We start from the raw sequence: 19,343 nt of genomic DNA on the forward strand, positions 1-19,343 counted from the left end.
AGTCACCTGAGAATTACACTTCTGGGTCTTAGAGGTTCTGGCCCCCCAGAGTATTCTGAGTGAACTGATTAGAAGTATAAAGTAATCAACCCCTTTCATTTTGTTGGTTAATTCATCCTTTAAGCAGTGAGTTTACTCTCCTCCCCTGTCCCACTAGATCCTTGCTGTTTAGGACGCACATCCAGGTGGAGAAGGAGGGCCTGTCCGTAGTTCTTGAGTTTGCGGACTCTTAACACTTTTAGCTCCTGAGGCCTTTGTGAAGTTAGAGACAGTACAGGAAAACAACAACAATAACCCCCCCACCCCACAAACCCCAGCAACTATTGAGGACCACTGTGAGACTGAATCACTTTCTTGAGAATCAAAAATGTAGTTAGTAATTACACAGCCCTGTGTATCTATCACCACAATATGTTTTTTTAGTAACTGGCCCATTTAAAATTAGAGCCATGAGATAGGATAGATATACCACTTTATGTATGCAAGATGTTAATTTAGGGCTCAACCATCAAGAAGCTGGTTGACTTTAAATTAGTCACTGCCCTTCTCTGGTCCTCAATTTTCTCACTGCTGATCTGTGGGGTTTTATTGGATCTGTAAGTTCCCCTCTCGTCTTGCTTTTCTGGGATGCTAATCAACACAACCTCTTAGTTTTGCTTTATGTGCATGATCTCGAGTCACATTTTCTGCAGCTTTGTCTGCTCCTCCCGGCCCGCTCCTGCTTCTGGGCAAATGCTCCCAGATGAAGCAATGGGTAGCCTGCTGTCTGGAGCCCCTTGCAAAGTGCTCTCTGTTCCCTGCTCCCTCCACCCCAGATGCCTCTGCCCTCTGGTGTGCTTTGCATGTTAAACACCTAAAGCTTTCTGCTCGGTTCTCAGCAAAGGAGAGGCACATAGCTTGTATCAGGAGGCCAACATCAGCTTCCCGGCACGCCAAAATCTCTGCAGTACTTACAGGGAAAACTAAGAGCTAAAGCAGTTTTTAAAACAATCTCCTTCAAGACTTCTCAAGTTGGATGCAAGCCTGTGGAGGAGGTCAGTGGGCAGAAATGCCTCCTCTGTATCCCTCTCCAAACACATGGGCGCAGTGGTGTGGATAGAAAATTCAGGAGGCACGCTCCTCGTGAAGGGAAGGGCCTGGGAGTCATGATAAGCAGCAGACAGTGGGGGCCAGGTAGGAAACAACAAGGTTATTTGGCAAGTTCAAAAGCGTGGTGATGGAACAGTTCTGCATCAGTTGCAGTAATGGGCAACGGAATCTGCACGTGATAAAATGACACAGAATTGCACATGCGCACATGTGTGCACACAGACACAAATGAGCGTGTGTAAAACTGGGACATCTGAAGAATAAGGTCTGTGGATTGCACTCATGTCAATTTTCTGGCTTAATATTATATGAGAGTTATACAGGGTGTTACCACTGGGAGAAAACTGGGTAAAAGCGTACACAGGCTAGTCTACTATTTTTGAAACTTCCTGTGAATCAATAATTATTTCAAAATAAAAATTAAGAAAAACCCCAAGCACCTAGTGCAGTAGATCTGGCTATGTCTCCCCACGATCCTGGGACACAAGTCCTGACGCTCCCTCATAAGATCCTATTACTAACAGTGAGATCTTCACCATCATGATCTCCAGCATCTTTGTCTCCCATTTACAGAACACTTACTATGTACGAGGCACTAAGCGTTAAAAACATTTTCTCATTTGCATCAATACCCCACCAGGTTATCATCCCCATTTTATAGAAGGTAATGACCTTGGGAGAAGCTGAGTTGAGCCCCAGGCCCACAGAGTGCGGCCAGGCTGTGACTCAGGTCTGGGACTCTACGTTCATACCTGGGGACAAATCTCCAGAGAAGAACAAGACTCCCTGGAGCTGCCGTGGTGTTCGACGTGTGTTCCCTGGAAACCACTTAAGCACACCCCTCAATCTGTCTCAAAGGCGCCTGGACTGAGGGCACAAGGCAGGGGGATACCACCTCCCTGTCCCGTGTCCCTCAGCCCTGCTCTGGCCAGAGAACCACATCTGCAGCGAAGCAACAAAAAACATCACTTACAGGTTCTTCACGTCTGCGATGCCTCGGAACGCCTTCCTCGGGATCCCCAGGATCTGGTTTTCGCTCAGATCTCTAAACAAGAAGAGAAGAGGCACAGGCATTAAGGACCCAGGCCCGGCTTTATCTGCATCTCATTATGATAACAAAACCCCTCTGGAGGCTGCCTCTGCGCTCAGGAGTGTTTGGGGGACTGTTTAGTCTCAGGCCCCAGGCTGCTACAAGCCTTCACATTGTTCTTCTAGCGATGGCCTTGCTGAAATGGTTACCAGGCCAGCGGCTCGCCTCCAGGGCGGGCTCTGTGGGTGGTCTCACACCTCCAGGCCACGAGCCAAGTGCTGGGTTATTTGTTGCACACACACTACACCCAATTCTCTTCTTCTGCCACCTCCCAGAGGTGACCCCTTCCTCTGCCTCCGGCCCAGCGTCCCTCCCCCACGGCGGGGTCAACACCACTCCATCTCCCATCTTCTCAGGGACTCTCTCTGCCTTTGTCATCTGAGATTGGAATGGAGCCTGGCCTGACTTTCTGATGGGGGATGACCCTCTCTGCTTTTCTAGAGCCCCAGGGAGACCCCTGGGGGCCACCTGGATCGTGTTAGTGACAGGCCTGATGAATCCAAATTGCATTTCCACAAACCTGCCCAAAATGGGGGTCCCACTGCACCTCATGTAGCATTTAGCAATGCTGACATGTTGCTCTGAGCAGGGAGGGGAAGGGACAAAGTGTCAGGTCCTGAAGCTGGCTCAAACCCAAGTCTTGTACCAGTGTCCACTTTAAGAATCCCAAAAGCCTCAATATCCTTTCCTAAGACCCATGCATTTATTTTTGTTTTTTCATTTTGTTTTCCGGTTTTATTTTTTGCTGGACCAAACACATGCACTTGTTTTCATTCATACCCCAAGCTTGCTTGGGGTCTTAGTGAGTAATCAAGCATATATATGTGTATCAATCATATATATATATATATATATATATATATATATCCATTATTTTGAAAAGAACACAAAAACCTTCAGATATTAAGGTAAAAAGTTACCTACCCAGACACAACCACTGTTACCAATTAGGAGTAATATATATATAAATTTTACCAATACGATCTCATAGTATGTAGTCTGTTTTAACCTCTTTTTTCACATACTATATTGAGAACATCTGTTCCTGTCATTAACAGTACATGTATGCCAACATGTTTAATGGCTGTGTATCATCCAATTCTATAGATGGCTATATGATCCCACGTTGCTAGGTATTTATTTACTTGCCATTTAAGGAAACACCAGGATGAATTTTCCTGCCCACACATTTTGAGGACACTTGTACAGCTACTTCCTTGGTATAAAGTCCTATAAGGAGAATGTGCTGGGTCACAGGGTAAACACATCTTAAATTGCCGTCTTGTCCTAGAGACGGATGGACACTCCCACACTGATTTTCCACGGGCATCTAATCAAAAGCTATAGATGACTCCAAATATATTTGGAAAGAGAGGTCAGACGACCATCCTCCACTAAAACCTGGGCCCTCTAAATCACCATTTTGCCAGGGAGCAGGAGGAAACATAGGAAGCAGAAGAGAGGCGTCCATTTTTCTGCTCTCATCGGCTGAGCTGAGCGGGCACACTCTGAGTGGCGGGCTAAAACTCAAGACACGTGGGGATTGTCTGGGGCCACTGTTAGATACCAAGGCAAGGCTCAGAGTTGGGGTAGGGTGCAGAGATGAATACAGAGAGAAATTCTGGGGCAGAATAACAGGATGCTCCCCATCTCAAATCCAGTTTCCTCTGCCTGCGACTGATATAAGTAAATTCAGATGCGCAGTGAGCCCCACTTCAGGCTCCTCTGGCTGGGCCTGATTCAATGAGCAGGGCTCCAGCCTGGAGTCGGGGCGCTGAACAAAGCCCACGATGACAGTAGAGGTCAGGCAGTGTCACCAAGGCCACTCCTCTGCTCTCCATCAGCCTCCAAGAGAAGGGGGCCCAGGTCCTGTCATCTGACTAATGCAATTTCCACCAGGCATCTGGGCTATACCCAAGGCTCTGGCAGCCACAATGGGCCCAGTCTGTTCTGTCAAGTGAAGGCTGGTCTCCGGGACAGCAAGCCCCTGCCCGCTAGCCTCCCAGGCTCGGCTGCTAGTTTTGGCCGCTCTGGGAAACAGCTCAGGCCACACTTTTAGCAAACGGCTAATGAGCAAAATCAGGGGCAGGTGGAGGAAACAGGAGAGAGGTTTAGAACGATCAAATCTAAAAACCCTTGGAAGCCAGATGAAGGGGTACATATCCCAATTATGCATTAACCCTTTGAGTTTAAGGCACCCCGGTATACTGAAAGAACAGCAATTGTATGAGCATTCTGGTTTGCAGTACAGCGGGATGAAGAAAGGACAGCCGTATTTATGCAGAAAAATCTGATGCAGTTGCTGGGCAATCTCCCACGAAAGCGGTCACACGGACAAAATCCTGCACTTGGATGGGACAGCCACTTGGGTTTCCGTTCACTATTTTCTCGCTGTAAATATACCCCGTCTTGCTCCTACTTTCAGGAGCCTCGTTTAAAGCACAGCTCTTTCCGTCTCCCTGCCATGGCTTTCCTCCTGCCGCAATTGAGCAAAACAGTAGATTGTAGGGAATTTATCTGCTCCCCATGACAATCTGCTTGTAAATTTTATTAATTTTATTTTCCATTGAGCCTCTCTTCTCTGGCTAACAATACCGCTGCCATCCATCTGCAGGATTGTATATTGATTTCATAAATACCTCCAGTGGGCTGACAAACTGACAGCTTTAACGGTGTTACTGATGGGGCGTGGAGGAGGGTTCAGGTCTGGGTGCTTCATTTTCGGTAACTGTCCCTTCACAATTATCTCGGGGCCTTTGTGAGGATTCCTAATAGTGTATTTATCTCAGCGTGATGCCAGAGCATGGAGCTATTGTTAAGTACTATCCTTGAGAGAGACAAGAGCCACCATTTTCGGCTGACACTTAAATAAAAATAACAAAATCTATCCGTAGTGCCCAAGAGCCTAGTTCCGGCCAATTGCTTGTTGGGGGTTTAGTGCCTCCCTCTTCCTGCGGGAAAATGCTCAGAAGTGACCAGGGAAATGGAACTTGCTTTTTTTTTTTTTAACCTTAGATGAACAGGATGAGGTTGGAGTAGGGTGAGAGAAGGAATGGTGAGCTGGGATTTTCTGGGGAAATAAAGGAAGATGGCTGGTGGGAAAGGCTTTCTTGGTTGGGAAGTGGGGTTCCCGAGTGGGATGCCTTTTTAAATAATTAGGATTCTGAAAGAAAGGCGAACTGCATTAGCTAAAGTGCATTTTCCTGCTTCTGGAAAATGATTAACCGGCTGATTATTCCATCCAAAAACATCAGACCAGAGAGAACTTATTAAGGAGACAGTAAGTCAAATAGGAGTTGGCAAGAACCAATATATCCCCCTTCCAGCCAACATCCCCCCCCCTTTTTAATTTACTAAAATGCTTTGGACACAGATTAACTTTCTTCGCAAATTTATTATTGCTTCATCTACCTTGAAACAGGGACTGCAGACGCTTTGATAAATGGATTGAAAGGTTGTCTAGTTCCAGTGGAGCTTTTGAAATGCTTCCCGGGGCTCTCCCTGCAATGTCAGACATGCTTTGTTCTCAGAGCAACAGTGAATGACAGTCCCCACCTTCACCCCACCCCTACCTCCCCATGTTTACCAGGCAAGGCAAGAAGCAGGAAAATGCTCTCCTTTTTACTCTGGTGGGGACAAAATGTTTGTCTCAGTCACCTTCATGCTACCAGAAAGTCCTGTCTGTGTTAAATGGCAGTTTATGGCTCCTAGAGGTCCATGTCGAATTATTCTGAAGGTACAGAATGGGACTTGGAAGCTCCTCAAGAATTGGGGAATTCTTGTGTGGGAAGTGGATAGAGCCACTTATTAGCTCTATGATCACACAAACTACTGAAATGCCCTATGACTCAGGTTCTCCATCTTCACAGTGAGGCTATTAATTTTACTGATCTCTTGCAGATTAATACTGAGGATGAAATGAATTGGTATGTGTATACTTTGCACAGAACCTGGAACCCTGGAGGCATTCAGTGAAAGGTTGCATGTATTTCTTGGACTTTCCCTCCATTTACCCCTGGATTTGCATCGCTGAAAATGTCCCTTTTCACTATCCTCGGGACATATGCCTACAACTCTGCAAAGAATAGAACATACAAACATTGCTAATATTCTTTCCATAAAGTCTGAGGGAGGTTAAACTTCCTCTCATCTATCATCTAGATACAGGTATCCATATTTGACTCCAGATTCTTTTGGATAAAACAGGAGAGTTTGATTCAGGAGTAAAGTTCTGTCTTAGGTTGGGCTCGCTCAGATGCAGATGCTTGGCCAAGTGATGGATTCACAAAGTACTCCTGGGAGAGGCAAGTAAGGGATGGAGGAAATAGGATGGAGAAGGAAATAAAGGACAATTAGGTAAAGTGCTGGTCTTAGCCCCAAACCCTGGGAGCTCCTGTCTCTAACCAAGGGATCTGGGTCTTTGTAGCCCAGCATCAGACAGTCCTTGGTTAGACCACCCAGGAGAAATGCAAATTCCCTGGCTCTGCCTGTTCTCCATAAGGCTGGATGAAGTGACTCTAGCAACTCAAGGACAGGTTGCTGAAGAAGTTCCAGCCACGACTTTCAGCAGCAAAGTCCAAAGAATCAGGAGATGGAGGCCAATGTCAGCAAAGGGAACCCAAGGGATCCAAACCAAAGCATTTCATAAGAAGGCTTCAAGGTCAGTTTTCTTAAATCAGGAAAGATTTTTTTAAAAAATCTTTAATCTCAGAAGATTCAAAAAAATCACCCCTGAAAGATGACATATCCAGGATCAAGGATCAAGAGGCCATGCATGGTAGGGGGTGGGAAGCAATTGAGCAAAGAAAACTGGAGCAACCCAATCTGGTACCTTCTTTATCTACCTCTCCAAACCCTTTGCACTAAGACCAACCAAGTGCCTTTTTAGTAACATTAAAAAGAAAAAAATCCATCAACTCTTGATTAGCCAAACTAAAAGAGGGGATGATCTAAAAGCATTTCTATTTAGAATCCTTTATTGGCTTTGGGATCAGGGCAGTGAATTGCGATTCTGATTCTCTTTGGCCTGAGTATGTATTGAAATTACTTTGCTAGTCACTCACTGCCTAGTAGGAAGAAACCGCCCACTGGTGCAGTAGGTATCAATCCAAACTCATTTCATTTCTGAGGGATAATCTACGAATCTACAATTTCTTGGACTCTCAATGCTACCATCCTATACAAAGCTGAACCTTGCTCCCCTACCCCCAACTCCTCAAATATGGTAGCTATGACACATCACTCTGCTCTAGGAACCAGAGAGAAAGATATTGTTTTGCTTACCTTATTTCATACAGCAGGAGGGACAGATGTGCAGGAAAAATTATTCCCTGGGGATTTGACAATGTGGGCTTCGGGGAGGATTTATCTTAAAAGGTAAATCTCTTGTGCAGGCAATTTATCTTAATAAGCAAGATCATATGTTTGCAGTTGGGTCACTGTCAAAACCGAATGAGCCCCAAACATATGTCCCAGCTAGGAAGCCCTGGTACCTCCAGCTGAGTGTCCGGCTAATAGCATCCTTTGTCTGAGGGAGATTACAGTGGAGTACCTGAATCATTTCCTGGAAGAAATGCCACCTATCTCAGAGACCCAGAGACTCCGAAGTATCAATGGGGGACGAAAACAATGATTTCCCACTGCTCCAGCTGGGTTTCTAATATTTCACTGCAGCAAGAGTTGACACTGCCTGCTCCCTCGATGTGAAAAAGTTACTCAATGAAACATTTCAGTAAGAGCTCCTTCCACTGTGCCTTCTTTGATAAGCTCATTAGAAAAGTCCTAGTCAGAGCATTCAGGCGTTTAATATTGGTGGATTAAATGCCAGTTCAGATTCTTACTTCACTCAACAAAAAAATGAATTGAGCACCTACTACGTGCTACACTACTGAGACACAGAAGTGAACAGAACCAAGTTTCTGTCCTCCTGGAACTTGCATCTCATTGACCCCAGATACAAATAAACAGACTCCTTTATATGAACATGAACATCTAGACACCTCAAAAAATAAGAGCTGAAGTTTCACTGTTTTTTCCATTTCAACAAGAAGGAAGCCTGTATCTAAATTCACACTGCAAGATTGTTCCTAACCACCAAGGAAAATAATTCACAGTTTTGTTTTACTCGAAGTCCAAAATCTTTTTTGGTTTTTAGGAGGCAGGGAAAGGGAAAGATGCCAAGCTGAATCACTGGGACTTGCAGAGATGCAGATTTGTTTCATCAAGTATTCTGGATTTTATTTATCTATCTGTCTGTCTGTCTGTCTGTCTATCTATCTATCATCCATCTATCTATCTATCTATCTACCTATCTATCTATCTATCTATCTATCTATCTATGGCTGCATTGGGTCTCCGTTGCTGTGCGCGGGCTTTCTCTAGTTGCCGTGAGCGGGGGCTACTCTTTGTTGCAGTGCGCGGGCTTCTCACTGAGGTGGCTTCTCTTGTTGCGGAACATGGGCTCTAGGCGTGCAGCCTTCAGTAGTTACGGTGCACAGGCTTCAGTAGTTGTGGCGTGCGGGCTCTAGAGCACAGGCTCAGTAGTTGTAGCACATGGGCCTAGTTGCTCCGCGGCATGTGGGATGTTCCTGGGCCAGGGCTCGAACCCGCGTCCCCTGCATTGGCAGGTGGATTCTTAACCACTGTGCCCCCAGGTAAGTCCATGGATTTGTCTTTTAAAGTGGGCAGTTTGATAAAAATCAGGACAGTTTGAAAATGTTATTAAGAGTCAGCATGGCACAGGGCAGCTGTTCTCACAGTGGGGCTCACCAGCTACCTGATGCGAATTTACTGATGATGCTTTGAAAAAAATACAGATCCCTGGTTTTTAAAATAATTTAGATATGATCATGGTATTGTGTTTTGATATGTTTGCTATGTTATTATTGTTCTTTTCATTTATGTCTTGATCTTTGAGAGATACATACTGAAATCATTAAGGATGGAATGATGATGTCTGGATTTTGCTCCAAAATAATGTAGAAGAGGGAGAACCGGGTAGAAGTATAGATGAAACAAGATTGGCCATGAGTTGATACTTATTAGAGCTGAGTGATGGGTAAAAAGGGGGTACATTTATAATCTGTGCTTGACTTTCACACAAGAGTGAAATTTTCCATAATAAAAAAATTTTAATGCCGATTCCTAGGACCCATCCCAGACCTACTGAATCAGAAACCTTGGGAATGAGTTCTGGACACTTTGGGCAAGTTTGAGAACATGGGTAGAATGATTAGTGTATGTGATTAGGTGTTAAGTTCATGTTCTAGCTGCGTGTCTTTACGAGCATTAATACAATTCTCTAAGCCTCAACTTGTACTTCTGTGATATTAGGATAAGCATTATAGATAATGGACAAGCAAGTGCTTTCTATATTTGAACGCAGGATATAAATGCAAATCACTATCTTCATTTCATTAGCATGAGGTTAACAAACATAGCATCCTACTTCTTTATGTATCTAGTCTGCTTGGGTCCAAGATGCAAAGGCCTCCTGTGTCTCAGGTGTGACCCTGCTGGTGTTGGGCGAAATGCCCATGGGATAGATAGGTAGGTAGGTAGGTAGGTAGGTAGGTAGGTAGGTAGGTAGGTAGATAGATAGATAAATAGATGGATGGGTAGGTAGGTGGGTGGGTGGATGGATGGATGGATGGATGGATGGATGGATAGGTAGGTAGGTAGGTAGGTAGGTAGGTAGGTAGGTAGGTAGGTAGATAGATAGATAGATAGATAGATAGATAGATAGATAGATAGATAGATGATGGATGGATAGGGTCTCCTTACAGGGGGAGGCCGAGACAGGCAGAGTGACAACATCTAATCTATATTTTAGAAAGCCACTCAGGGGCCCAGTTTGGAGGCTGACCTAGGAAGAACTAACAGTTCACGGGTGGTTACACCCCTCCCTGGGATCTCAGAGATATGGCAGAGGCAAACCAAGCACTTTGTCCCTCCCAAACGCGCAGGTGAGACTCTGCTTGACTGAGATGAGGACATTCCTGGCAGGGCCTCACAGACAAGTGATTTCCTACAGTGTTCTAGGACGGCTGCGATCTAGGGGAGAAATCACTGGAGGGCAGGTAGTGAGCCGAACGATGCAGCCAGGCTGAGCGGCAGATCTAGAGCTGTGACTGCAGATGAAGACCTGGTGTTCAAGCACAGTGGAACTTAAGGATCTTCTGAGGGGCTGAGGGCTACGAGCTGTTACAAAAGGATGCAAATGGAGTGAGGGTTATTGGTTTACTATCTGAGTAGTTACTAGTGTGGGCACCCTTTCTGGGCAGACGTTCCAGAGACCACAGGCTCAAATGTATTAGGGTTTCGCAGGTTAAAGCAAATGAGTAAAGCAGGCTGAATGTGGACAATAATAATCGTGAGGGGGTGAGCTAGGGGAATGCAGGGCCCATTTAAATTAATTTCCCCCAAGTCAAAACCAAATAACCCTCTGTGCTGGCCAACAAAACACTTCAAGGGCTGAAGGGTGTGGAGGCCAGCACCCCTCCAGGGAAGACCCACTAATTCTAGAACAGTGCGGTCCCATGGAAGTATCATATGAGCTACCGATGCAATTAAAATGTTTCTCTCAGCTGCAGTAAAAACAATAAGAAGAAACAGTTGAGACGAATATTATAATAAAGTATTTAACTTAACCTGACATACCCAAGATATAATCATTTCAATATGAAATCAATATGAAAATATATTAGTGAGATACTTCACAATTCTTTTTTCATACCAAGTCTTCGGAATCTGGTGTGTATTTTATGTACATCTCAATTCGAGCCAGCCATCCTCTAAGTGCTCCATGGCCACGTGCGGCTGATGCCTATTGTATGAGACAGTGCAGTTCTAGGGTAAGGCTAGGAGCTGGATGCTGTAGCTATGTGTCCACTCATTGCCGAGAGAGAGAAAGAGTTTTAGATGTTGGAGCCAATCTAAAGGAGCCCAGTGGAGGACTGCTTGGTGACGGGGGGGTTTGGGTTACCAATAGGAAATGTGGAAGGGAGCCAGTCAAGATAGAAACTTCTGGATTTGGGGAAGCAAGTCATGAATTGAAATATTCCAGTCATTCAGCCATCCCTCCTGGGAGCAAAGAATCTCCTTCTAGCCATAGGAATTAATCTGAGTCTTTCCAAACCATCACCCTTCTAGGGCTGACAGGATATAACCAATACTTCCAGTCCAAATAGAAGCTTTTTGCATTTAATTATCATATGCAACTCCAACTAAGGCTCTTTGTGTTCATGAAATAGCATTATATATAATTGACTGATCATCTCCAGCCAGTGGTACAGAGGCTTAGCTTCTCAACAGTATACTAATCTCTGGGATTATCACAATTTAGTGACAAATCAGTTACATTAGACGGGATTGGGGAGTTCTAATTATCAGCCCAATTGTGCCTTCTATTCTGGTCCTGACTTCCCTGTGTCACTAAATGGTCCAGAAAACATCACCAGGATTCCAACTACTGGCATCTGACTTGAGTCTGTGGGTTCATCACCAACGTACCCTTCAGGGAGTAAAACTGTGATTCAGGTATCCTTATGTCATGTGCAGAAATCTGGTGCTGGAAATCATCTGATCGTAAGGATCTCATCAAGTACCTGAGACAGACCCTTGCCAACTTTTTTTTTTTTTTTTCCCCCCAATGGGACGTTTTGTTTTGATTTGTCAACCTTGGTTGGGGTGGGAGGAGTGGTCCACTCGGTTCAAAAAGATGGAGATTGGTGTTTTCTTATTTTCCTTTGTTTGAAGCTGTGTGCCTGCCCAATGGAGTTTGGGAAAGGGAGCCCATTTCTGTGCAATCCATCCTCCTCCCTGCCTGACATACTGTTCCCACCCCCTCCTTCCCCTCCGTCCCTCTCTCTTGGCAACCCTCTGAGGCTTTCATCCCTAATTTGATTGTCGTAGCTGACACCGTCAATCTGAAATCCAGTAGCATGTCTAATGCTGGCTGGACAAGGGGCATGCGGGAGGAGTCGAGGGAGAGGCAAATTCATCTTGAGAAGTAGCTTTATGTAAATCGATCCTTTGGCCGAACGCTAGAGCCAAGCATTTGCTGATTAATTGGAGAAGCGTCCTTGTCTTCTTTAGAGAGATGGCCCAAATTGAGTCTGCTCTTCTTCACAAAGACATTCCCATGCCCAAAAGCCTTTGCAATTAGGAGATGAAACCTTGCGAGCGAGGGGGTGGGGGGAGCGTTTATGGAATTGTTCTGAAATGAAGCGTGTGCACTTGGCCTGCTTCGTGATTAATTGCTGACCCAAGTACCCTCATTTGCCTCCCAGACGGTGTCCTGACGGCCGAAGTTCTGAAGCACAGCATCCCATAGGTGAAGATCTGCTTGTGCAATAATTAGCAAAAATGAAGAGGGTAGCTAGCCTGCTTTCTGCACGTGTTTTTCTTGTGGATTCCAAATGTATATTTTCAGTTAACGCTTGGGCCCATTTCTGCTGGCATCAGAAAGGAGGGAGTGCATCTGTAATGGACGCAACCCCCTTTCCATGTCTTCTACACTTTGCCGGAAAAAGAAAGCTCCAGCGAGATGGTACATCATCCTGCAGGGTGGTCTTTTTAACTCCGTCCCAGGGCACTGTTTAACTTGCCTTTACCAAGGCAAATGAGGGGCCTGCGCACAGGTAAAGTGAGTTTGGATCTGGAAAGATTGCTTGTTGCTGCTGACCTACACGCTGACCAGAGGTGGAGCTGGTCAGGTCATATGGTCTTCCCCACTGCCCTCCCCCCCGCCCCCCACTAAATTATCAGCTTCATGTGGTCAGGGACTTTTGCTAAGCACAAGGCCTGACGCATAGCTTAAAAAATACTTGTTGAATGGATAAAAGAAATAGTTGAAATGATTTCATGCCGTTGCCTGGTTCAAGGATGATAGAGAATAAATCTCAAGCTATGAGGATTTTTTTTTTCCAAGTCCAGTTTGTCCATTTAGATTAGAAAGAGCTCTGGCCTCTTGTTGTACCTTCCCACCTCCACCTGCCTGATGGAGTATCATGCGTGTGAAGTAACGCCACTAGAATAGGCTTGCATTCTAAGGAACCACAGGGTAAATTCTCCAACTGAGAAGCATTTAGTGAGCTGAGCTGAAGCGTGGGAATGAGCAGTTATACTGGGAAGGTAGGCTAAGCAGATGAATAATTAGGTTTTGGGGGACAGAGATTAAACCTGGCCTGAGAGGGTGCAACAGATTTGGAAAGTGGATTCGACCCAGAAAGGGGCTGTGTGCCTGACAATGTTTCATCTCCCCGCTTCTGATTTCTGGCGCTCGTGGAGACTAGGATAATATAAGATAATGAAACTCCGGCTGCCGAAGGAGACGCTTTGAGCCTCAAGCTGCAGGAGATGTCAAAAGGGGAGGACTGGCGGTGAGGAAGTTTTGATGATCTTTGCAATAATCTGCTCTGTGATCAGTCTCCTCACCGCCGAACTGTCTAAAAGATCTGGAAGCCCTCAAGGAGCCTGAGGATTAGCAGAAGTCAAGCCGGGGGTGGGAGAGGAGGAAGCGGGGGTGGGAAGGAGAGAGGCAGCCCAGAGCAAGCCGCGACTGTAGTTTGGGAGCAGTTGAAGCCACTTTCCAATGTCCACCCCTTGTAACCTTAAATGTTCAACTTGATGATGAGGAAAGAGTTCTTTGCACATTCCTCTGGATGCCGTGTGCGTGCCTGATGCTAAGACTAACGTTTTGTGGACTGAACAATTCCTCCCTCCCACACTTAAGGGGATACAGCACTGGGGTTACTCTTCTGCGATCCATCTGTTTTCTTGAAGACCTGGGAGGCGGCAGGGGCAGAGGAGCGGGCTCTGCTTTGGGCTGCAGCCGTCCAGAGGCTGGAATTTGGAATGCAGGGCTGCAGCTCAAGGAAATGTGGCTTGTATATGCCTGTTCTTTCTTGTAACTTTTCAGAACCCCATCAAACAAGTGAAATCTCTACAGTGAAGGTGAGATGCTATCCCAGGGGCCATCTGCCAATAAAATCAATGTGGTTTCAGAAAGGCTCAAAATTATCTTCTACCGAAGCAGGAAAGCAATTCAGCAAGAGCTCAGCGCTCTGAGTTGCAAAGCCAGCTTCTGGAAGCCCAGTGTTGGATGAAGTATATAGCAGCTTAAGGCATTAGGCTATGTTAATACTATAGAAGGACATTTCTCATCATGACCCTTGCGCTATTTACTATTCCACTCAAAGCAATTACAGTTATTGCTAATAACTCACACCTGTGGCTGTCCTTGTATCGACGAAAGGAGAATAGATGCTGTTCTCTGGCTTATTTATGTAAAAATAGATGCAGTTCAATAGATTTACACCAAGTTTGAAGTTAACACTAATATTTAATCCCAGACCTGCTTCTGGCCATTTAGCTTGAAAGGCACCAGACAAGGGATGTGAGCGCTGGGAGAACCCAGCAAACCGCAAAGATGACATTAATTAGTGACGAACGTGAGACTGCCGCCACTAGTCTCATGCCAGATACAATAAACTCCCCTGTCCCAGGCAAAGAGGACAGGACCTCCACGGTAAGAGGTCGGGGAGGGAGAGGGAAAAAAGGGGAAACACCTCCCTGGCCTCTCTGAGACTGTGCATTGATTGCAGCCTGAACCACACTCTTCCTGGCAACTCAACTCCTTTCCTTTCATACCTGAGCCCAGAAGTCCTGCATATGGTCAAGGTCCCAGGAGGCAGTGAGGCACAGTATCAAAAACATGGCTCAGGAGCCTGGAAGACCTTGGTGTGAACTCCAGCTTTGCCTCTTGCTAGCTGTGTGACTTTGCATGAGTAATTAACCTGTCTGAGCCTCAGTCTCCTCATCTGTAAAATGGGGACAGTGAAGTGTCAGGGGATTATTATAAAATGCCTAATGAGTTCAGAGCTCTTTGCTTGTTGCCATGGCTCATCATAAGCACTTAATAAATACTAATCATTATGAGTACTGCTTGCATCTGTTCGAGTCTGCAAACACTCTGAGTTGAAGACAAGAAAATCCCTGCCTCCTTTGTCCCATAAAATATTACACAGGAACTCTAAAACTGTACAACAGCAGCTCAAGGTCAAGCTTAATATCAAAGGAAGCAATAATTGTGTCCCACTCAAAGCTGTGTTTCTAAGGTCCTGCAGGGAGACTCAATCTCTTGGAATCTCCCAGGCTCTCCCGAGGATGGAGAGGGTGGGGCGGCAGAGAGAGGAACATAGGTGAAAGCCGCACAGCTCTCTGTAACCCCCCTAGGAAGCTGGCTGGACACGGTTGGCTGTGCAGTCTCTGCTGTGCAGAGGAGAATTGGGCAGGAGATTTCCATCAAGAGGAAGAAGAAGAAGGAGAGCCAGAAGGCAGCTGGTGGTACAGCAGGGAGGAGAGGCTAAGATCACAGCCCAGGCAGGGTTCAGACTGGGAAATGGCCTCAACACAACACAGTTCTGGGCTGAGAGCAGACTGTTGATCCAGCTGCCTCTGTAAAGACTCAGAACAAGCCAGAGTAGTCCTCCACCTTCCAAAGGAAGCTGGGGACTTGCGGGAGCTTCCAAGGGGTCCAGGGCCATGCAGGAAACAGCCTTCAGAGGAAAGGCTGAGATCAGTCAAGGTGGGAAGGCCAGTTGACTTTGCTACTAAAGCAAATTCCCGGCTGCGGTTAGTCTCCTGAGAAGAGACTCTTCACCATCCTGTGAAAACTGTCCTGGGGCTTACATTTCAATGAAGGGTCACCATTAATACGGTGATCACGATGTACCCAGGGAGTTAGGTGCTGCAGGTCAAAGCGAAGTAAGTGAGAAGACACAGTCCCTGGGAGAGGACGACTTGGGACAGCAAGTATGACGTCACCTCTTAGGAAATGACGGTCACCTGTGCAGATGGAGCCGGCTGCTGGAGGCAAGACCGTTTTCCTATCCCAGAGTGAAGGCGGTTGCTCAAGGATCAAGGGGGTGGAACCAGAGAGGCAGCCTCTGTTATGCTGGTGTGGAGGCTATCATGGGTTCTACCTCCATGAATGAGAGACCTCCTTTGAAGTCAATGGTTGGTGGGCAGGAGAACGCAAGCAAAGAGGGATAGAGATGGATAGATAGATGGGTGGATGGATGAATGGATAGATAAGATATGAGAGAGAGACACAGGGAAGAGAGAGAGACACGGAGGGAGAGAGAGAGAGAGAGAGAGACTGGCAGCAGAGAGACAAAAACCAAGAGGGAGGCAGGGAGAAAGAGACTGACACCGTGAGATAGAATAAAACTAGAGAAAACAAAAGAAAAAAGAAAGCCAGAGAGAAACCCACATGCACAGAGACAGTCACTGCACAGAAGAGACCGTGAAAGGCAGAGACACACAGAGAAAGAGAGCTGCATGGTTACGAGATAAAGAGAAACAGGATGGAGACAGGTTCGCAAACACATGAAAGAGACGGGCTGAGAGAACAAGAGACGAGAAAAGCAAGAGGAAAAGGATCAGGCGGAGGCCAGCAGGGGTTTGTGAGGCCGGAAGACAGGCTGCTCTCCGAAAGACCCCAGGGTTTGGGCTTTCCCACAACCAGGAGACAAAGAATGGGAGGGGGTCCGAGGCCTCTCTCGCATCCAGTGTGGGAGGCTGCTCTAGGGCAAGGAGGTGTCACCCACCCTGTCTGGCCCCTGCCCTGAGTTCCCGGCTCCATCTCCCATCCCAGCCTTGTCCTGCGGGACAAACCCTCCTCCCCAAAGGAGGGGAGCTACCCAGAGCAGGGGAGGGGCTGCCAGGGCTTCTCCTAAGCTCCCATCTCTAGAGGGTCCCGTGCTTCCTGTCTCCCTCAGCTCTGGAAGCCAGACACAGGGCTTTGGCAGAGAAAACTTGTGGAGGTTTCAAACTTTTTACATTACCAAGCGAGTTTTTAAAAGCTCCATAAAATTTCAAGGCACATACTTAATGTTCAAATGGCAGAATATATCGATCCCTGCCCATCCTCTAGTATTCTTAAGTTTACCCAGAGGACCATTTTATTTAATTAACTTGGTGCTTTATTAATATAAATATTCTCCTATTGATCATAAGAGGGCCTGACAGGCATTCGAGCTGGGTATACATCACCTTCCCTCTGAGCAACGCCACTTAGAGAAGGAGCTGGCTCTGAATCAAGGAAAGTGGCAGGAAGTGGTCCCCTGGGATGTCAGGCGCGGCTGAATCTACAGCATTTTTATGGAGGGAGTCTTTTCATTTTTTTTAAGATCCAGCTCCTTACTTCTCTTAAAGCAGAAAGCATATGGAAATGAGATATGAAAATGGTCTTGGCTTACATGTATCAATTAGGCATGTCAATACCTTAATTAAATCGCTCAACGAGATTTATACCAGTGCGTATGTTTTATAGTTATAATAGCTTTTCTGGCTACTGTTCAAAATGTCAAATACATTGTAAAAAGGGGACTTAAAAAAGACATAATTGACATTCTGAACCGAAGCCAGTTTTTTTCTTCCCTCCTTTCTTTCCTCTTTATTCATGTAATTTTGGAGAACATATATAAAGTAATGGACCTTAGAATGGATTGGGTTTTTGGAAGTCTTTTTTATCCTTCAATTCTAATCCATTTTATCAACTTTTCTAAGCCTCAGATCATTGAACCTGCGAACGCCCCTCACTTCCTTCTGGGCCTTTGGAGCTTGCTTTTTAATAATCTATAACTGAAGCTCCCTGGCTGCACCCACAGAAAAGAAAACACACTCTCTGCCCTGACGAACAAAACCCCAAACAGGGAATAAGGTTAAAAAGCCTTATGACGTGAAAAGGCTATTACTATAACATCAAAACACTCAGGTAAAAGTATTCTTAATCTCTTATGTAAAAGCCTATTCTCTTTAACTTATGTGGCAAAGAAAGGAAAGATTCTCCCTCCTTTCTCCTTATACTCTTTTTCTCTCTGAGCTTTTCTAGATCATTTCTTCATTTATTTCTAACCATGACCTATTTCCCTAAGGATAGAAAACCGAGAGAAGATCTTCTAGATACGTACAAACAAACACAAAAAAGGAAGAAGAAATGGTTGGGGAAGTTTGCACTCCTGTCATGGATTCCTCCCGATAAGTCACAGACAGAATGAGCGAAGCAGCAAGTATTGCCATGTCGGTTCAAGGTTATTATCTAACACTGCGAATGCAAAAAAGAAAATGAAAGAAAAAGAATATACATGATTTGGGGGCACTCGTCTGAAATGCACAAGTGCACTTCAAGTCTTGGTTAAATACTCCAGTCCTGAGATCTCAGCCAGGCCGCGGGTTGAACGCTGCCCTAAAGCAGGGTGACCAGAGGCAGGAGGTGGGCTCCCCTTGGGCTTTGTGCTCCATGATCCCCCTGAGGCTCTGGCCTTTGAGGACTGTGTCTGTGGCCTCTCAGCCTTCCACAGCCGAGCCCCTCCCAATTTCTGGGGAAGAATGACACCAAACAGAGGCTCCAGAGGGAAGCAAGAACCAGGTCTGTCCTCCCATTCTGATTCGTTTCGCTGACATGATTTGGTTGAGATTAGGGGAAAGAACCAAAGATCGCGACCATTATTGGATTCTATTCAGAATAAAGCATCTTTGCTCAGAACCTAGGATTCTTAACAAATTTTGGAGCCCAAAGATCCAATCTTCTTGGTTTACAGACGGCAAAACTGAGGCCCACAACGAGAAAGGATTTGCCCAAAGTCACACAGTTTGGGGCAAGAACACAGGACCCTGACTCTGTGGACAAGGCCCCTGTCCTCCTTGTGGGTTGTTTCTGTTTAATATCAATAGGGCAGGACAGGAGGGAGGTCTGGGTGCAGTAGCTGTCATTTGCCTGGTTACTAGGGAGCACCCTGGCTGATCCAGCTACCTGAGCAGGTTCCCTCCTCCTTTGCTCTCTCTGCGACACGTGAACCGCTTTCCTGATGCTCTGCCTGCATTTAAAATGGGTAGTCTTTCCAGATCCATCCGCCCATCCAACAAACATTTGTTGAGCACTTACTATATGCCAGACACAGTGCTAGGCACAGGGGAAGAGGGGGTGAAAAAGCTCTCTGTTCATGCAGCTTATAGACTTATAGGGAAGACAAATATAAGCAAATAATTGTTCAGATGAGCATTTATAATTTAGACACTATGAAGAAATACAAGATGCTTGTATGATAGGAACATGTATAATAAGAGAGCTCAACCCATACGAGACAGCCAGAGGAAT

At 45.9% G+C, this 19,343-nt stretch overlaps 1 protein-coding gene across 3 annotated transcripts in view; it reads right to left on the minus strand.

Moving 5' to 3' along the window:
* Positions 1-19,343, minus strand: part of SLIT3 (slit guidance ligand 3) — a 625,193-nt gene that overhangs the window by 217,662 nt on the left and 388,188 nt on the right. For all 3 annotated transcript variants that reach the window (XM_007171383.2, XM_007171384.2, XM_057541374.1), the window contains exon 5: positions 2,063-2,134. In XM_007171383.2, the coding sequence (XP_007171445.2) occupies positions 2,063-2,134 (72 nt within the window). The remainder of the gene's footprint in view (positions 1-2,062; positions 2,135-19,343) is intronic.

This window comes from Balaenoptera acutorostrata, chromosome 2 (genome assembly GCF_949987535.1).
Source record: "Balaenoptera acutorostrata chromosome 2, mBalAcu1.1, whole genome shotgun sequence".
NCBI classification, from domain to species: Eukaryota; Metazoa; Chordata; class Mammalia; order Artiodactyla; family Balaenopteridae; genus Balaenoptera; species Balaenoptera acutorostrata.